Genomic DNA, 17,588 nt, shown 5'->3' on the forward strand with positions numbered 1-17,588 from the left:
TTCTGCATACTCATTAGGATCTTGCAGAGTTATGATTCACTGTTACATCAATACAAGCCATTATGGAAGAGGAGTAGGACTAGGCATACAGAAAAAAACATTTGAGGTGGAAGATTCTTTTTACATTTTGCTTTTTAAAGAAAGTAAATATTTTTGAATAAAGTTGAAATTTTGAGAATAAAGTCGCATTTTCAGTTTTAGTGCCAGGTATAAATATCTATTTTTTGCACTGAGGAAAAAGTCAAAATGTTAAGAAAAAAATATAGGAATATAGGTATAGGTATAGGAAAAATAAATCACGAGGAAGTTTTTTTGAAGTTTAAAATGTATTCTCCAAGAAAATTAAATCTTCCTCTGATAATTGTTTCTTTTACCTGGTGCTAGTACTGAAATCTGGATTTAGTTTTCAGCCATCTTTATTCTCAAAATGCAAAATAAAAAAAGAAATGACTCCTCTGTTTTAGCCTTGGCCTGTCCATAACAAACTTCCAGAAGCGTGTAATTGGTTGCGTTGTTCAAATAAAAATATTGTTTACTGCCTATTTAAATCTTGACACTGCAAAATGCAGCTGGTGTAAAGTATATTTCTGTAAGTTTCATTCGACACCAGCAGCCTTCAGTGTTGCCAGAGTAGATCTGTGAGTCATGTAAATGTCAGATATGATTGCCGTAGACATTGAAACAGAAACCATGATTCATCTGACCAGGCAGCATTTTCTCTCCATGTCCACTCAGCTTTGTCTTCTTCTTCTCACCTGCTGGCAGTGGAGAGCATCACTGTCTGGTTCAAGTCGTTAACCTTTTTCACATCCTTGATGCACTTAAAGCGTCTTTGCATCGTTCATAACCCAAACCAGTGTTCACATTCTCCTCCTGTATGATCATTCCTATGAAGTGTTTTGCCATCAAAACTACTTCACACCATATTTGGTAAATACTAGCATTTTTAGTGCATATAATTCCCATTTTAAATATTATAATGTATTATATTTTAATTATATTATATCATTATGTGAGCATTGCGTTGTCTCAGTCATCATGCTGCCACAGTTGAGCCTCAGTGTGAGTTGTACTTTCATTGTGTTTCTGTACCTTTTTAATTACGTGCATACCAACAAAGACACACCCAGTTCTGTGGCATGAACTGGCAACCATCCAAATGGCTACTGACCTTTTAAAATGAGATAATGCTCCTCTATATTCCAGTGTCTCATCACAACTTGTGCAGTAGGCTACACACATATACAGTGATGCTAAAACAAAATGTCACCGTGTCCCTGCTCCATTCAAAAGCGTGCTACCTTTGTTGGAGACAAATATTTGTCCAACTCTTCCAGATACATATTTGATTAGTTTCTTTGTAAACAAGGTAATAAGCCACCTTCAGTTGATCTCGGATCTTGGTTGGTCTACTGGTATCTCTAGCAGCAATGGTAGTCCAGCAACAAGCTGCCGCTTCAGCCCAGTTGTCTCTTTGGCCACCTCTCACTATTAGTAAACAGAGGAAAGTTTATCCAGCTGAATTCCTGTTTTTTCCTGTGTGCTATAACATTTCAAATATCACTGAGTTTACTCAGTTGATAGATTCACAGGACAACAAACCAACACTTTCTCTTTTATCCAACTTTCATTGATGAAAGTTCCTCCAAACCTTTTTTCTATTCTCTATTCTATTGTAAAACTATGACACCTCTTTGACAGAGAGGGCAACAAACGGTAAACCTTTAACTGCAAAAAAATATTCTGAACGTGATGAAATCAGCCGGACTGCCCTGTCACACTGGAGACTGAGGGGTCTGTCTCACATTTCAGCTTCAGCGGGGGCTCTGTGGCATCAGACGCAGACACATTTGAGGAGGACTGAGGAGGTGTAGCAGCATCAAAGCCCTTCTCCATTCTCCCGTCTCCATTTACCCTCTCCTCCCCATGTCCTGGCGGAGACTCGTGTGTGCGCATGTGCTTGGCCAGGTGGTCATTGCGCATGAAAACTCTGGGGCATAATGCGCAGCTGAACTTCTTTGCACCAGTGTGCGTCTGTAGGTGGCGCTGCAGTTCATCAGAGCGTGTGAATCTCTTGCCGCAGAAGAGCCAGTTGCAGACAAATGGCCGGTCCCCGCTGTGCCATCGTAGGTGAGCCTTCAGATGGGAGGTCTTGGCGTAGGCTTTGCCGCAGCCGGGGATGTGGCAGTTGTGCATGTGCTTCCTCCTGCTGTCGTCGGTGCTCTGGCCCAGTTGCTCAGCGTGGACGCAGTTTGGGCAGCGACACACGGCCTGGCCAGCACCTCTGGAAGAAGAGCGGCGCTGGGGCTTGGGTCGGGCGGACACAGGGTTCTCTTGTGGTTCCTCCAGGGAGAACGGTTCTTGCTGCAGCATTTCAGGGGCCAGCGGCTCCATCTTGAAGCCATCCTGGGGGTAGAGGTGAGATGAGTGTGAGGGTGGAGCGTGTTGCGCAGGAGGCAGGGTGCAAAGCTGAGGGTCAGAGCCGTAGGGCCCCAAAGACGGCTGCAACCCCATGGAGCTCCCTGGACTTACTGAAGGCAGGCCCACCCCCTGCCCTGTCTGCAGGTCTATCCAGCTCCCTGGTTGGACGTCTCTGTGGAGGTCCCACCAGGAGGGGATGTTCATGTCTTCTGAGCTGCCACTAGGTGGTGCTGTCCGTAACCACGGCTCGTAAGGGTGGGCCATGAGAGCAGCTGCTGCAGGTGCAAGACAGTTGAAGAGTTTCGCTGCTCAAGTGTTGTTCACTATCTTCTGGATAACGCTGAGAAGATTACCACATGGTGGGGCAGCGATGCATTAAAAAACCTGCAGAGAGAAAGAACAGACAAACAGTTAACTTTTGAACTCAGCCTTTCTCACTCATCAACTTCCCTGAAACACATGTGATGACTTTGAAGTCCTGAGGTCATTTTTTCAGGCTGTGAAACAGCTCAGCTTCTGCTGATCTAACGTTTCTGAACTTCTGAAGTGCAGACACTCAGGCCTAAATCCTCCTGTCTACAACATTTAAGTAACCAACCCGAGTGCACCTCCTTCATCACCATGGATACTGCAGTTCTCACGCTGCGTGGCCGTGAAGACAGAAGAGAGGGGGGAGACAGACGTGTCCAGGCAGAAGCCTGCCACATGCATCCGCTGCCAGGTACTTCCCATGGAGGACAGTCAAAAGACAAGCGCAAAGAAAACAACATGGTCGGCCGAGTGCAGAGGCAGAGGCAGTGGCGGGGGGAGGGACGAGAGTGAAGGGGAGTGTTGACAGGAGAGCAGTTTGGTAAAGGAAGAAGTTGCAGGGAGGTATGGCTGCAGGCCAAAGTCTATTTGTACGTCTCTGAGGTTTGTGGAGATGAAACCTGGCAGACAGGAGAACCTGTTTTTTATAAATCACACATGATTTACAACAACAGGCCTCCAGGCGAGTTACAATAGGAGCCCCGTAAAACACCCCGCCTCTTACACACCGGCTGCAGAGAGCATCAACAGTTGCAGACTGACGGCATTCAGAAGCCTGAGAATGGAAGTCCAACAATGACACGAGAACAATTACTTTATGCCTATAATTATGGGCACACGCTCTGAAACAGCAACGTGTCCCCAGCACACTGCAGGTATGTACACTTGTGCACACTTTGGCAGCGTCAGTCAGCAGGGGGAGGGGATCTCATTTTCAAAGGTGACACGAAGCTTGTTAAAATCGAAGAAGTCTGTTGAAATTTATGACAAGAAGCTACCAGCCTGCGAGACTTGTGCTTGGCTCCAAACATGTCCTGGCCCCAAACAATCTTGTTGACTTCCACCACACCCCCATCCTGGAACATCTGCAATTATCTTTACAGCAGGAAACAGTAAAGTCTGAAGCTTCTTAGTCTTGAGATCACTTGTTGTGATACCAAATCTGACAAAGCAAACTGCGCAAGGTCGCCCAGAAACAAGAGGTCAAGCTCCAGAGGAAGAGATGCATGTCTGATATATAGAGGGAGGAAGAGTGTGCACATGGTTTAGTACAAAGGTGGCGTCACTCTGATTGACAGTGAACAATCCCTGTCAGTGGATCTCAATTTGTTAAGTCAATATGACCAAACCAACAGGATAACACTTGCCTTTCAAGGTACAGGTAAACCCACTCAGAGATGCTTTCTAGTCACAATAAAATCGTAAAACAATTAGTTTGGAATTCCCTAATGAAAGGTCTGGAGTTAAAGGTCAAGCTGATCTATTTCATGTCGGCCTGGAGCCAGAGCTGCTCTGTAATTTTTTGGGAATGCGACTGAAACGCACGGCGAAATGGTCGCCCCAACTTCGCTCTTACTGACATGACCGTAAACAAACGAAGACAGCAGCATCCTCCTCCGCTAGCTAAAGTGCTGGGAGCGCTACGAGCTCCTAAGGGAAACAGATGGCATAGAGGGGGCCCCCGGGAGGGGGTGGCAGCCTGGGAGGAGGAGGATGATACAGAGCAATGACAGAGCTATGGTCATAAAACCTGCCCGACCAAGACCCAGCACAGCCCCCGGTTTACAAGTCTGCCACAGCAAAGAGGTGCAGAGAGGGGGGCTAACGTTTCTCCTTTGGGACTTTCTAAATGAAATCGCTACGACATGAGTGCATTTTTACACTTTCTGCTTTCAGAAATTGTATTTAGTTTATTCAGTTTATTTTCCATAAGATTTTACGGGCCAGATTAATCCTCTTTCTACCCAAAACTCTCCCTTCATCATATCTCATCCCAAGCCTTAGAGTAAAAATGGGTACGTTTGGGGTCAAAGGGTATGAACAAGTAGTTTGTTTTAACCTGCTAGAAGGACAAGAAGGTTGAGCCCAAAAGTTCACAGGGTCAGGTCATTTGTCAGAAGTGTGTTCCAAAACTCGCTTCAAACACTTCTCGGTTAAAATCAAAACTTTCTGACTTTCTTTATTGCCCATGCGTGCGTAAATGCTTTTCAAACATGTTTCGAACAAACACAAAATGCTGTAATGACCAAAGTCTGACCCCAAACCTGCTAAAATCACCTCAACATAAAGAACATAAAACTAGTCATATTTATAAAGACTCTTTTATAATGCTATTTCTGAGAACTTATAAAAAAGGATAACTAGATTTTAAACTAAAATGTCGCTGGTTTAGCTCCGATGGTAGAGCAGTCGCCCCATGTACAGAGGCTGCAGGCCTCAACGCACTGATCGCAAATTCTACTCCCAGTCTGCCGATCATTTGGTGCATGTCATCCCCCACTGTCTCCCCCCCAATTTTCCTGTCTCTCTTCAGCTGTCCTATCAAATAAAAAAATAATAATAATAATAATAATCTTTAAATAAAATGTTGTTGAGGGTGAAAGATGGAGTTAGTGACACGCATAGTTTAAGATGAAAGACTAATCTCTGCTAATCTGTTCCTCTGCTCTTCAGCAGTGTGATTTAGTGCAGAGATAGTTTGGATACGGATGACAGGTTAACATCCTCAGTGATTTAGGAGCGTCTGTGTGACACTGATTTATACACTATTGCGTAAAAAGCCTTTTCTGTTGCATATTTTACCACAATATCTACAGCACTGTATGTGCTTTTACTGTCACTGCATTTTTGCATCCTTCCATCTGTTATGGGTGAACAAAGAAGAGGCAGATTCCATTTCACAGTTGATTAGCAAAGTTTTAAAAGCCACCATTATCAGCCGCGGAACATGAACTGTGAGAATATTTTATATACAATTTAAAATTTCTGATTTTATTCCCTCTTAAAATGCATGCACATTTTAAAAGCAGAACTGTTTCATTCATGCAAACTGTCCACCAACGTTAATTTGATTGATTATAAAATGTAGCAATTCATTTTTATGTGTGCACACCTGGTTTACCATTAAAGTTGTATATGTTTTTGCAGTAGGATGATGCTTTCTGTAAGGATTGTGATTTCTGGATGTTCCCTGTCTGAAATTGAAAAAATATTTCAGTGATATTTGTCCATATTTTCATTATTTTGGTAAATAAAAAGAATTTCAAATATATATGTTCCTTCATTCTTTTAGGTTGTGTTTTGTATTGTGTTTGTTTATATTTTATTAGTCATGTTAATTGATACAGTGATGAAATATCGAACAAGTAATAGAATCATATTTAAAATGCAAAGTACAAAGTTTGACTACTTTTTTTTTCATAGAAATAAATAATCATTATAATTTAATGGCAGAAAGTTACATAAAACTCAAGCACTCTACTACAGTACAACCATTTAATGCTACACTACTATATAGTACAATACTTTTAACCGACCATTACATGTTTGAATTTAAAATTTTAAAGACAAAAAACAAGAACAGTTTGAAATAAGGATGCATCGTTTTAGATTAGACATCCCAAACGTTTTGTGTGTAAAGCAGTTACATAACTAGTATTATAACATCAGTAATAATATTCCAATATTAGTGCAATATATTGCTGACAGGGGCCATTCTGCATGTTTGTGCTATTATTTTTGACACTTCAAGTATGTTTTGTTGCTAATACTTATACACTTTTACTTAAATGAAACCTTAAACGTATGGCTTCTATCTTTCTGTCTGGTTTTCAACGTAAGTAAATGATAATATCATGTAAATCTTATTAAGACTTGCATTTGAAATACTGATCAGTCCCCACAAGCTATTACGTTATCGATTAACCTATTCCTATTCACGTGCCATTTATAAAGATGAAAATAAAAATGGAATTTTGCATTTAATCTACATATTTGTCTTAGTGTACAGTCGCAGAAACGTTTTATTATTCTCCAGTTTGAATCAGTTTCAGAGGGTCCCTGAGAATTGTTCCTATAGTGGCAAAGTTTAGTTTAAATAACTTTTTTTAACAAATTAATATTTTAAGTCGGACATAGGAGACCAATAATGGCATTAGACCAGAACTCAAGATAAAAAGCGACAATGAAAGGCGGCACATTTGCTGGACAGCACTCATATACAGATCTGATTTCTTTCTCAGAGATATTTCTAGGCTTCACGTGTGATTCCACATAATATGTTACTGCTTACATGTGAAACATTATTTAATGTTTTCAGGAAGATAGATTAGACATCATTTTAAATGTGATTACATTACACACTTAGGGCAACATCCCACTGAAACTGACCTTAACGCCCACAGGACAGACAGTTGGATTTTTACTGCAGAGAAGTGTTAAAAAACATCATCCACCCTTTGATGTGATAATACCTGACAACCTGGACTTTATACTCTTATATTTTCTTCATATTCATGTTTTATAGGGCGGCTAATACTGAACTTTCTTATGGAGATTCAATTACATTCTACAAAATACAGTCAAATGGTCAAGAATTACAACTTAGCTTGTACAAATTAAGGAGTTTTAGTTCACACGTTATATTAAATGTTCTGCTTATTATCTTTTCTTTTGTCTACTTTCAAATGAAAACTCCGATTTGTCATATATGGTCTTATAGTCGACAGTAGCTGACTTAAAGCACGTGCCTTCAGTGTTATAAATGATTAATTTCATGTCATGTTTAGAAATAAGGTTGTTTTTAATGCTGATCATATACACAGATACGGTAACGCTCACAATAGGTCTCAGTGATAGCAAATGTAAGATCCCGAGTTACCTGTCAGTCCTTGGAGCTACTGCTGATTTTCTTTTTGGACTTAAAAAGAAACTTTGTCTGAGCTCAGCTCAGCTGCTTCTTCCCTTCGTCGAAAAATGTTCGCAGGAAAATAATATCCTCATCATATTTCATCTCTCGCAGACGCTCCAGGTGAGGCGATGTCGGCGTTTTGGCGCACAGGTAAGCAGCATTGTGAGGAGTGACAAACTTTGCCATAGGCTGCGCGTCTTGAGTCCCTGCAGGCCCCGCCCCCTCCCTGCCGGTGTGCAGGCCCCCGCTTTGAAGAGGCGCCCCCCTCGGCTGCAGGTGAGGAGACGGGGAAACGACGATCAATGGGACAGTCTGTCAAAAGAGATTGTGTTTCAAAGTGTGGTCTGCGGACCTGCGGGGGTCCCTGTCAGAGGTTTTAATTTTTAGGCTGCTGTTATATTATTATAAACATTTTCCCTGGTTTACTTCCAGATACAGTGCAGACAGAGGTCTCACAACATGAGCACGTCTGAGTCAGGAGTGTTGCTGCATAAACTTACAGTCCTCAGGTACTTTACTTTCTTAACTTATACTTTTGCTCCATAAAATGTTTTGGAAATATACTTTTTCCTTCACCTCATATATGTACATATAAAGGGTGTTGTTGCAAAGTTTCTTTTTAGATAAAGATGAACTTATTACATATAATAAGACATTTTTGTGAATCAAACTCCACGGTAAAAGCAGTTACAGTTAGTTTCCCTTTGTCAAACTGCAACATCAATCTACGATTTAAAAGCTAATGAATCATAAAAAGTGGTCTCATTCTACATTATTATTTATTTTCCTTTCCTTTAGTACATTTTGTTGCTAACACTTCTGTACCTTTAGGTAAAAGTTTTAATGCAGGACTTTTAATTGCAAATGAATTTTGGTTGTGTGGTATTGCTTGACATGATATGTTGAGTTGAAGTACCCCAGCTCCGTATAAAATGGAAATTTGACCTCTTAAAAGCAGTTTTTTCCATATTTATCACACATTTATCAGAATAGTTTGCAGAATCACAGTTCACCATGATACCAACACACTTAACAATCAAAACAAATGGGACAAACATATTGTTAGCAAATAAAAGCAGGCCGATAAAAGCTAAATGACATTTTAAAATAAACCAACCAAATTAAAGGGATACTTTGGAGTTTGCTGTACAGGATACGTATCAATAGTTAGTGTACTAAGTGCAGAACAATGTAAGCACAGCCCCTGTGAGAAAAATATACTTTAGCTACGTAAAAAAAAATTCCAACATACAAAAAAAAATGTACGTTATATTTTCTAATATTTTAACCATTAGGATTTTGCAAGTTTAAAATTTTTTTTTTATATTGGTTAAAAAGCTATGAAGACTTAAAATAGTATGTTACATTTCTAGTAAAATAATACTTTAGTTTTTCCTTTCTTAGACGACGTGAGGAGATGATGTTTGCTCTACGCCACACTAACTTCATTAATACAGCACTTCTCTTTCAAAACAACACATTATTTAACATCTCACAAAAACAAACAAAGAAAAACATTGGAGACTTGGCACATCATTGTGATATTTTATGTCAATGTGATTATATATTTATTTAGATGTCCCAGAGATGCACAGCACCGGAGCAGTAACCTGATGAGACAGCAGCCTACGAGTCAGAGAGCTGAGACCTGGGAATCCTTTGAGTGCAGACGCTCCTGAGAGGTGGTTTGGCCCGGGTCGAACTGAGGCACAATAAAGCACATATTTAGAGATGTTACTTTTCAGACAACAGTTCTGTTTATTAAATGATCTAACCTATACAGATAAAATGTATCTCACTTTACTATGAAGTGTGTTTAATACAATGTTTAGACTACTTCAGACTGATTAATGTTCATGCCAAAGGAATGAATTGAATTTCAGTTGTACGTCTTGTAATATGTCAGAGTTAAATGGACTGCAGTTTGATTATGCATGACACATTTAATAGTTTATACCGTCATCTTCCTTTGAGGTCTTTTTTATTTTATTTTGTCTCCTCGCTGAGTTAATTCCTTTCCTGTCGCAGCATGTTGGAGGAGCAACTTCAAATCAACTGACAAACACAGACCACAGACAGGCCGGCGGGAAGTGACTTCCTACCCCCTCAGCTCCTCTTTCTCTGAAGCAGCACTTTACACATGCATGCTGACTTTATAACTGATTGCATGAAGGAACTGCAGGAAGATCAGGAAATAGAGTTAAAGTATTGATCTATGTACACTTTCAAGCCAAAGTTCAACTCTAATTACCAAATCTAATTTCCCTAAGCAGTTACCTGACTAGCAGTGGTACCGGACCCCTGTTTAAACTTTAGCCCACCAAAGTGCTTTCTGAAATAACTGCAACAATATTCACACATTGAAAACATTCACAAATTTCAAACAAATCTGCTGCCAACACATGTTAAATAAGAGTTTAAATTAGTTTAATGTCCTTGTATCCCACTTCTCTCAGTATAATGTCCGTGCACAGAGGAAATCAAGACCACACACCTCGTCTAAATGTTGTTTACCGATGTCTTTAAATAGTCGAGCATATTTCCTCATGAATACAACGCAGCACAATCAGAAAGCGACAGCTTAATAACATTTAATTACAGTGTAATTCTAAATGGGGGCTTACAAATTTTCCTAATGATTTAAAGTGTTTAGATAGCTTGTTTGACAGTTTTCTTATGTAACGTCTCACATTTGTTTTGTATGAGAATTAACACAGTGTGTATATGCAAATGTTTGTGGTTCTTTAAAAACACTTGGGAGGAGGCTTTTCCTCAACTGCTGACATTTAATATTGACATCAATCCAGAAATGTTTCTGTAAATGTCAACGTCTTGAAGTGACATCTAGTAAAATGACGGCACCATCTTTGACCTTAACATGTTTAAGTTGTTGTTGTCACCAAACCTGTCCAACTATACAGGTTATTTCTTACTTATAGTACCAGGCAGCACACACATTGTGCCAATGTGAACACTTTACATGAGTGTTTTGGAACTCAGTATGAGGTCATTAACGTCAATCAAACTACTATTTTTTTTAACATACTGCCAAATTGCATTTTGAACAGCACATAAATGCTAAAAGGATTGTCTCGCTGATGATTTATTCACTTCATTTTGAATTTAAGGAGTCGCTGCTGGAGCCGTTGCTAAATTAAACTTTATTTTAATTGCTGAAAGCCCTCCTTTAATTTAATTGTGAATCTGTGAGACATTTTTACACAGACAACAAAACACCAGCAGATATGGCCGACCGGAGATGCAGTTAAAAAAGAAAGTGAGTGGACTTGAAGCAGGGTTTAAAAAAACTGTTTGTAAGATCAGAAATCATGTTTTACCTTAAAAAATATTTAGGAAATTGAGAAATTGCTTTTTCACTCATTCAGCAATTTTTCTACTAACCCATAAATGAGAATAATTTATACATCATATATTTGTACACTCAAATTTATGAAGCTGCAGTTAGCAATCGGTTAGCTTAGCCTAGCCTGAAGACAGGAAACAGCTGGCTTGGCTGAGTCTTTAGCTGACAATATTGCTCCACCAGTTTACATGTTACATCTTGTTTAATTCAAGTGTTTGTAGGAAGTTACTGACAAGTTACGAGCCAAGTAGTTGTTCAGCACAAAACACCCAAAGTGCTTTTGTTCACTGCATGCATCATTAAACTGAGAACATGTCTACATAGGAGGCAGAAAGTTTACATTTATACCATTGGTGTAGCTTGCATTGCATCATCTTTGTTATGGAAAATCTTTGTTAATCTGAAGTCTATATGCCTCACAAAAAAGCTAGCTACAGCCAGCAACCAGTTAGCATAGTTTAGCATGTAGAAGGAAAACGGGGGAATGGCTATCCCCCGCTCTGTCCAAATGAGGAAAAATCTGTTTGTTTGTTTTTACATTCAAGAAATGCAGCGCAAAAAAACATAGTTTGTGATTTCAGAGGGTTTTGTGGGATGTCACTGTGACCAGACAAGAAATTGTTTAGTACAAACAAACAAATAACACCAACAATGTGTGCTTTTAACTTGTTTTACACAGAGATTAAAAAAAACAAAAATAAAAATACATAGTTTGTTAATCACTGAGATTTACGAGTGCTTAAAATGTAGGTGGATTTTATTTAGAGCTAGGCTAGCTGTTTCCCTCACTATCTAGTCTTTTTGCTAAGCTAAGCTAAGTAGCCCAGCATATAATGAATTGTTGAAAAGTTTTATTTGCATGAGCTAATTGTCTTACACACCCCAAACATACAGTGTCATTGCTTGTTAGTATCTTTTGTATTTTTAATGACAGTAATTAGTCAGGAACAAGTTTCTGGAGCTTTGGACTGGGTTTCCCAGAAGGTCAAAATGGTTTACACGAGACATGAGTTGTAGTTTGTGTGGGTTGTATTTCTGTGTACAACTGGGGGCTTTCCTTTAAGGACATGTGTTTTGTAAACACGATTCCCTCTAAATAAAGTTGCTTCTGATTCTGATTCTCTGGTCTCTGGCTGGTTTGACTTGCCTCTTGTCCCACGGGAACCACACCAGTGTCTCAGACAAATCCTCCTGCCAACACGCCAGCCTCCAGAGAGCTAGGCCCACTAAAGCCTCACTTCCCCTCCAGAGGCAGAAACAATCCAAACAAAGTAAACAGTAAGCACCTAGTAGTCAACTTCCTTATCCTTGTTAATTATTCAAAATCCCGGAGGAGAGACCGGCCCACAGTTGTCTTCTGAGTCACTTTTTTTTTTCTCATACAGGCACTCACTCACCACAACGGCCCCCCTCTCCCCCTGCCACCCCTTTCAACTTCAAACCCAGTCATTTCTGCAAGCTGCGCTTTGATTGTACCAAACACCTGTATTTTTCAAGGAGAGACTTCCTTGTGAGCCCCCGCCTCCCATCTTTGATTGTTAAACAGCAGTGGCGCCGTCATTACTGTCTGTGCGACTGATGCCGCCCAGCTTCCCCTCCCATCTTCCACCTCTGCCTTTTAACCGGAACTTTAATTGCTCAGAGAAAATTTGGATCGCTTTATTTTATCTAATTTTCAAAACCCCTTTCTCTGTGCTTATGTGAAGGGTTGTAAAAGTTGAAATGCACCATGCTGGATTAGCACATGAAGTGGAGATGATCACAGATTTGCAGCTAAAAAACACTCAACCCAAAAATGTCCTCAGATTTCTTGGAAGATGTGGGAACTTTGAAAAATTTAGAGCGTAAAGTTTGTAGTAGCCAGATGGACACAGACACTGAGCATTTTTTTCTAGCTCACCAGTAATCCTCCAGGAAGACAGACAGACACACACACACACACACACACACACACACACACACACACACACACACACACACACACACACCTTTGCAGCAGTAATACCATGCTTTATTAGACAGCCTCTCCTGCCATCCTGTCTCCCCCCTCAGATTAATATCCTCTGGGCTTCTCACCAGCTGTTTCCTTCCCTTAACACCCCTCATCTTCCTCTAGCCGGCCCTCCACTTTACATGGCAGGGCTTACAAACTGGGCCACAATGCCTGCGTGGCTCTCGGAGAGGGTTTCGACTTAGCACTGTGTACGTGTTTGTTTCGATATCTGAGTTCACTGAGCGAGCAAAATGGCCGATCTCCTGTCCACGTAACTAAAATATATCACAGTGCCCAGACACTGTGTTGATAAGTTGATGAAATCTTTGAACTTGTGGTTTACACCATCTTATTTACACCCACTTGAAGAAGGACAGACACAGACAGATGTAATTTAATCTGGATTTATTTCCTTGAGGTGTTTTGCTTACAGTACAGCCATCTTGCTACACTTGAAGTGATGTTTACAGGACGAGCAAAAAAATCTATAACCAATCTTGTTTTTTGTTTCATTTGGCTGAATCCCTCTTCTAAATCATTTTCATTACCTCATAATTCATCACAGCTGTTTGTTGTCAACATGATTAGATGTATTGGTGTTCTAACAAGGTTTGTTTTTCACTGTCTGTTCCCTGCACTAAAGCGTGTGTGTGTGTGTGTGTGTGTGTGTGTGTGTGTGTGTGTGCGAGGTCTTGCTTGGGTGTGTCTGCCTTTTTGCCGCTCAGGTGGGTGTTTACTTCTCATGGCGTTCTTACTGTTTGTGTGTAAGAGCAGACAGGATGTGCGGTGCTTGTCAGCACGCTCCAGGAGATGAAAGGCTGGAGAGGGTGTGGAAGTAGCCGAGTGCCGTTCAGGTAACAGGTTGTCTATTCAGAAATCTCTCAAGAATTCAGTCCTGTTGCCTTCAGCATTCCTATTGAGCCACAAGCGTGCACCACTCACCATCAAGCTGCTTGGAAAATAACTCAACACCTCATACAAATCTGGGCATAACTGAACACCAATAGGTTCCAGGTGCTCAATCTAAAAACACAACCATTAGCAGATAGGTGGGTGCTCCTCGTTTCCTCTGTGCTAAGGTGTGCGTGTCAACTGTTATTAGACGATAGTCATAAAACTGGTTGCATCACCAAAGCTTGACATGAGTCAGTTTTAAGAATGAGGCCTCCTGACATGTTCATATTGATGAGCAGCAGTTATTGACAGGGCAATAACCTGGTTGGAGTGTTTTGAATGAATAACTAAGAACCTTGTCACCTAATGCAATGCAGCTGGACAGGTTTCCATTAATAGAGTTACAACAGTAACCACATACTTGACAGTCTGTTGCTAGTGCGGATGAAGTTATTAGTTCCATAAGTTCTCCATCTTCTCTATTTTATAAACTCACTGCTCAATCTACAAAATCATTGTGAAACAACTATTCTAACAGTTGGTTAAGCCAAGTGACCAGAAAACTTATAGTGTATTTAGTTGTTGTGGTATCTGGTCAATTCAATACAATGGAAGTGAAAGGAATTCTGTTAGCAGCATTCACAGTGTTACAAAGTTAGCTCAATGATCGGACTGAATTTTCTTTTACTTCAGTATTCAGTCTGACAACCAGTTTCTGTTAGCTTATTCCTGTTTGGGAGACAGTTTGTCACAATAAGTGACGAGTGACATACTTGTTCGATGCATGGTGTACCAACCGAATCAAAGTAAATACATGCTAAGAACAACTGTCCCCTCACTGACCTTCTGTAAGACTTTGACACCACAGACACTGAAAATAAAATCACAATGTCTCCCTTTTAACTAGCGTACACTAAGGTTAAACACATTAGCTTACAAGCATTAGCTCATCAACCTGAATGCTCAACAGTTAGCCTAGCTAGCTCCTGACTTTCCAGACTGATTTTAGAGCATGTTAGCTCTCAGTAGATGAAACCCCTCCGACCCTGTACCTTACAGTATTTTTTTTGTTCGTTGTTCAAGTTTACTCCATGCCATGAAATCATATGTACATATCTGACAGGGTTTTCTACACAGAAGTTGTTGTAAAGCATCATTGTGATTTATTTAATCAGCTTACACATGAACGATTAGCTTTCGCCAGCTTTGTGATATCTATTATTAATTATATATCGTTGTTATATTGGCTCTATTGCTCTGTAACACACAATAGGTCAATTAGCCACTGTCATGCCAAACTTATTGGGGTGTTAATTTAGCATGTTGCTTTATACACTAATCAGAGGAGTTGACAAGCCGCCATTTCTGTGGTGGCGTCTCCCTACAATATCTGCATGTTTGAATACTAGCTGTCCTCAGAAGTGAACAATTTTTGACTTTTACGGTTACTTTCTATGTAACTTTACTTTTGACAACCATGTAAAGGACATCAGGAAGAGCCTGTGGAGCCATCGGCTGATCTAAACGGTTGTGACAAACTATAATTTTTATACACAGTCACCCCTGCATGAGACCGGAAACTCTACATAGATTCACTGGTCGCGCAGAGGACTTAGATATTCTTTAGAAGTGGATCGAGAATATAATATTTACCATATTATAATTATTACAGTAATTTTGTCCCTCTCTGAGTGATATGTGAACGGCATTTTGTTGTTCATCGCCAGGTGATTATTAAAATGATCTCGTATAACGTTCCTCTACTAGCTAGTAGTTAGCATAATCAACATGGAATCATTACAGAGCAGCTGCATTAGCTAATAAATAGAAGATACGCGCTGAATGAATAAAAAAATTATTTGTCAATGCAACTCGTTTGTGATGATTAAATGTAGTTAATTGATTAAGCTAACTAGCTAGAATTACTCTATGTTACACAGCACTTCATCACGAACATGTGTTGGATGTCGGATGTCGGAAGTTTTTCTCTTTTTCTCCATTATGTAATCAGGCTGTTGTTGTAACAACTGTCTAATATGTAAAATCTAAAGAATGTAAATATCACCTGATTTATGTACCTTCATCACTAACTGATGGCTGTCTAACAGTGTTACTATCTATGCTGCTGTCACAGTCAGCAAGAGGCAGCAGACAAGTTGCCACCGCAGTAATGGCGGCTACACATGATGGCGCTACACACAAATTGGTCGCTGGACTAGTCAATAGACTTGAACTGAGCATTTTCCATTGTTGTAGGCCTGTCTGTGCAGATGAATATCTGTGGTACTTCAAAGCCAATATTGCTGCATACACCGAAGACTCATTAACTTTAAGTTTTGAAGATTGTCTAAACATTACTTCATTCCTTTCTTTTATTTTTATTACAGTGATAAATCTGTAAGTTAAAGGATGCAGGCAAGTACCAATTTACAGTGCCTGTCCCCAATAATCAAATGCCCTGCATTCCTAATAAACCTGCTGCAGGGTCTGGTTGGAGCTGAGGGGAAATGTGGAGTTGGGTAGTAATTATGTGTGTTTTCGTCACTACAAGCAACACCTTTTTTTATTGGACATGGTTATTTGATCAGTTGCAAAATATGAAAAATGTAATCAGTGTAGCTTGAATGTTTGTAAGAAGAAGAACACGAAGTAGAAGACATACTTTATTAATCCCAGAGGGGAAATTCAATGTCTTCACTCTGTTATTACAAACATGCTACACTAACATAGGCCTGAAATACACACATGCACATGCATTAATGGAGAGATGTCAGAGTAAGGGGGCTGCATGTGGACATGTGCCCCAAGCAGTTGGGGATTCTGTGCCTTGCTCAAGGACACCTGGACGGAGCGCAGGAAATGACCTAGTACCTCTCCAGCTACCAGCCCCAATTCCATACTTGGTCCATACCAGAACTTGAACCAGCCACCCTCCAGTTCCAAGGCACGTCCCTACAGACCCCAGCTAATGCTTAGCACTTTCAATCTTATACACACTCGTCACCTTTTCTGTCACTATTTTTCTTGCTTGTACAAAGGAAGTGGACAAAAGGATTGCTCAAAGTTATGATTGGCTTCTTTTGCTGTTGGTGTTTATTTTTTAAAGAAACAAACGATGGACATGAGACCAAATGCATTTGAATTACTCAAAATGAATTTATTTGGGAGGTGGGCAGAAATTTAAAGGCCAGGAACCAGAAGAGACGCGACGGATGGAAAGACATGTTGCCAATTAGTTATTTATAATTTTAAAATGTATGTTTAATTTAATGCTGTTAGCACCACAAATTAAATTCCATTTGCTTTCAAGGTGTTTAGGCCTGATAAATGCAAAGAGAATGTATAAGGTGTTGTGAAGTGAAAGACTTGAGCCCACAGACAGGAAGAGTCAGCGACATAATTGAATGAACACCGATGGGAGACACCCACTAGATAAACGCACTGACACAGGACTCACCAAACTTTAATTACACTGATTAGCCAACATGGGATCCAGGGACTAGTAGAAAGCACCAGGATGTAGTAGGTCTCACAGTGGCAAAAACTGTGGCAGAAAAGAGGACACCTTTAATATCATTTTTCATTTGCAGTTTGACTTTTGTGAAGTGAAATTTAAATTTAAAGTTTTCTTTGCGCTGTGATGAAGTGAATTCCAGCCTTAGTCTTTCTTACAGTATGTGTTGTTAAGTTTACTAAGC

General features: G+C 40.1%; 1 protein-coding gene across 1 annotated transcript; it reads right to left on the minus strand.

The window, feature by feature from the left end:
- Positions 1-146: 146 nt before the first annotated feature.
- Positions 147-7,730, minus strand: sp6 (Sp6 transcription factor). Its single transcript, XM_069676994.1, has 2 exons — positions 7,610-7,730; positions 147-2,805 (listed from the first exon to the last, which is right to left on the minus strand). Exon 2 carries the CDS (start codon positions 2,683-2,685, stop codon positions 1,759-1,761), a length of 927 nt encoding a protein of 308 aa, XP_069533095.1. The 5' UTR covers positions 2,686-2,805; positions 7,610-7,730; the 3' UTR covers positions 147-1,758.
- Between the last annotated feature and the right edge of the window lie 9,858 nt (positions 7,731-17,588).

Source organism: Semicossyphus pulcher, unplaced genomic scaffold (genome assembly GCF_022749685.1).
Source record: "Semicossyphus pulcher isolate SPU_LCO1_2020_fin unplaced genomic scaffold, fSemPul1.0.p SCAF_27, whole genome shotgun sequence".
NCBI classification, from domain to species: domain Eukaryota; kingdom Metazoa; phylum Chordata; class Actinopteri; order Labriformes; family Labridae; genus Semicossyphus; species Semicossyphus pulcher.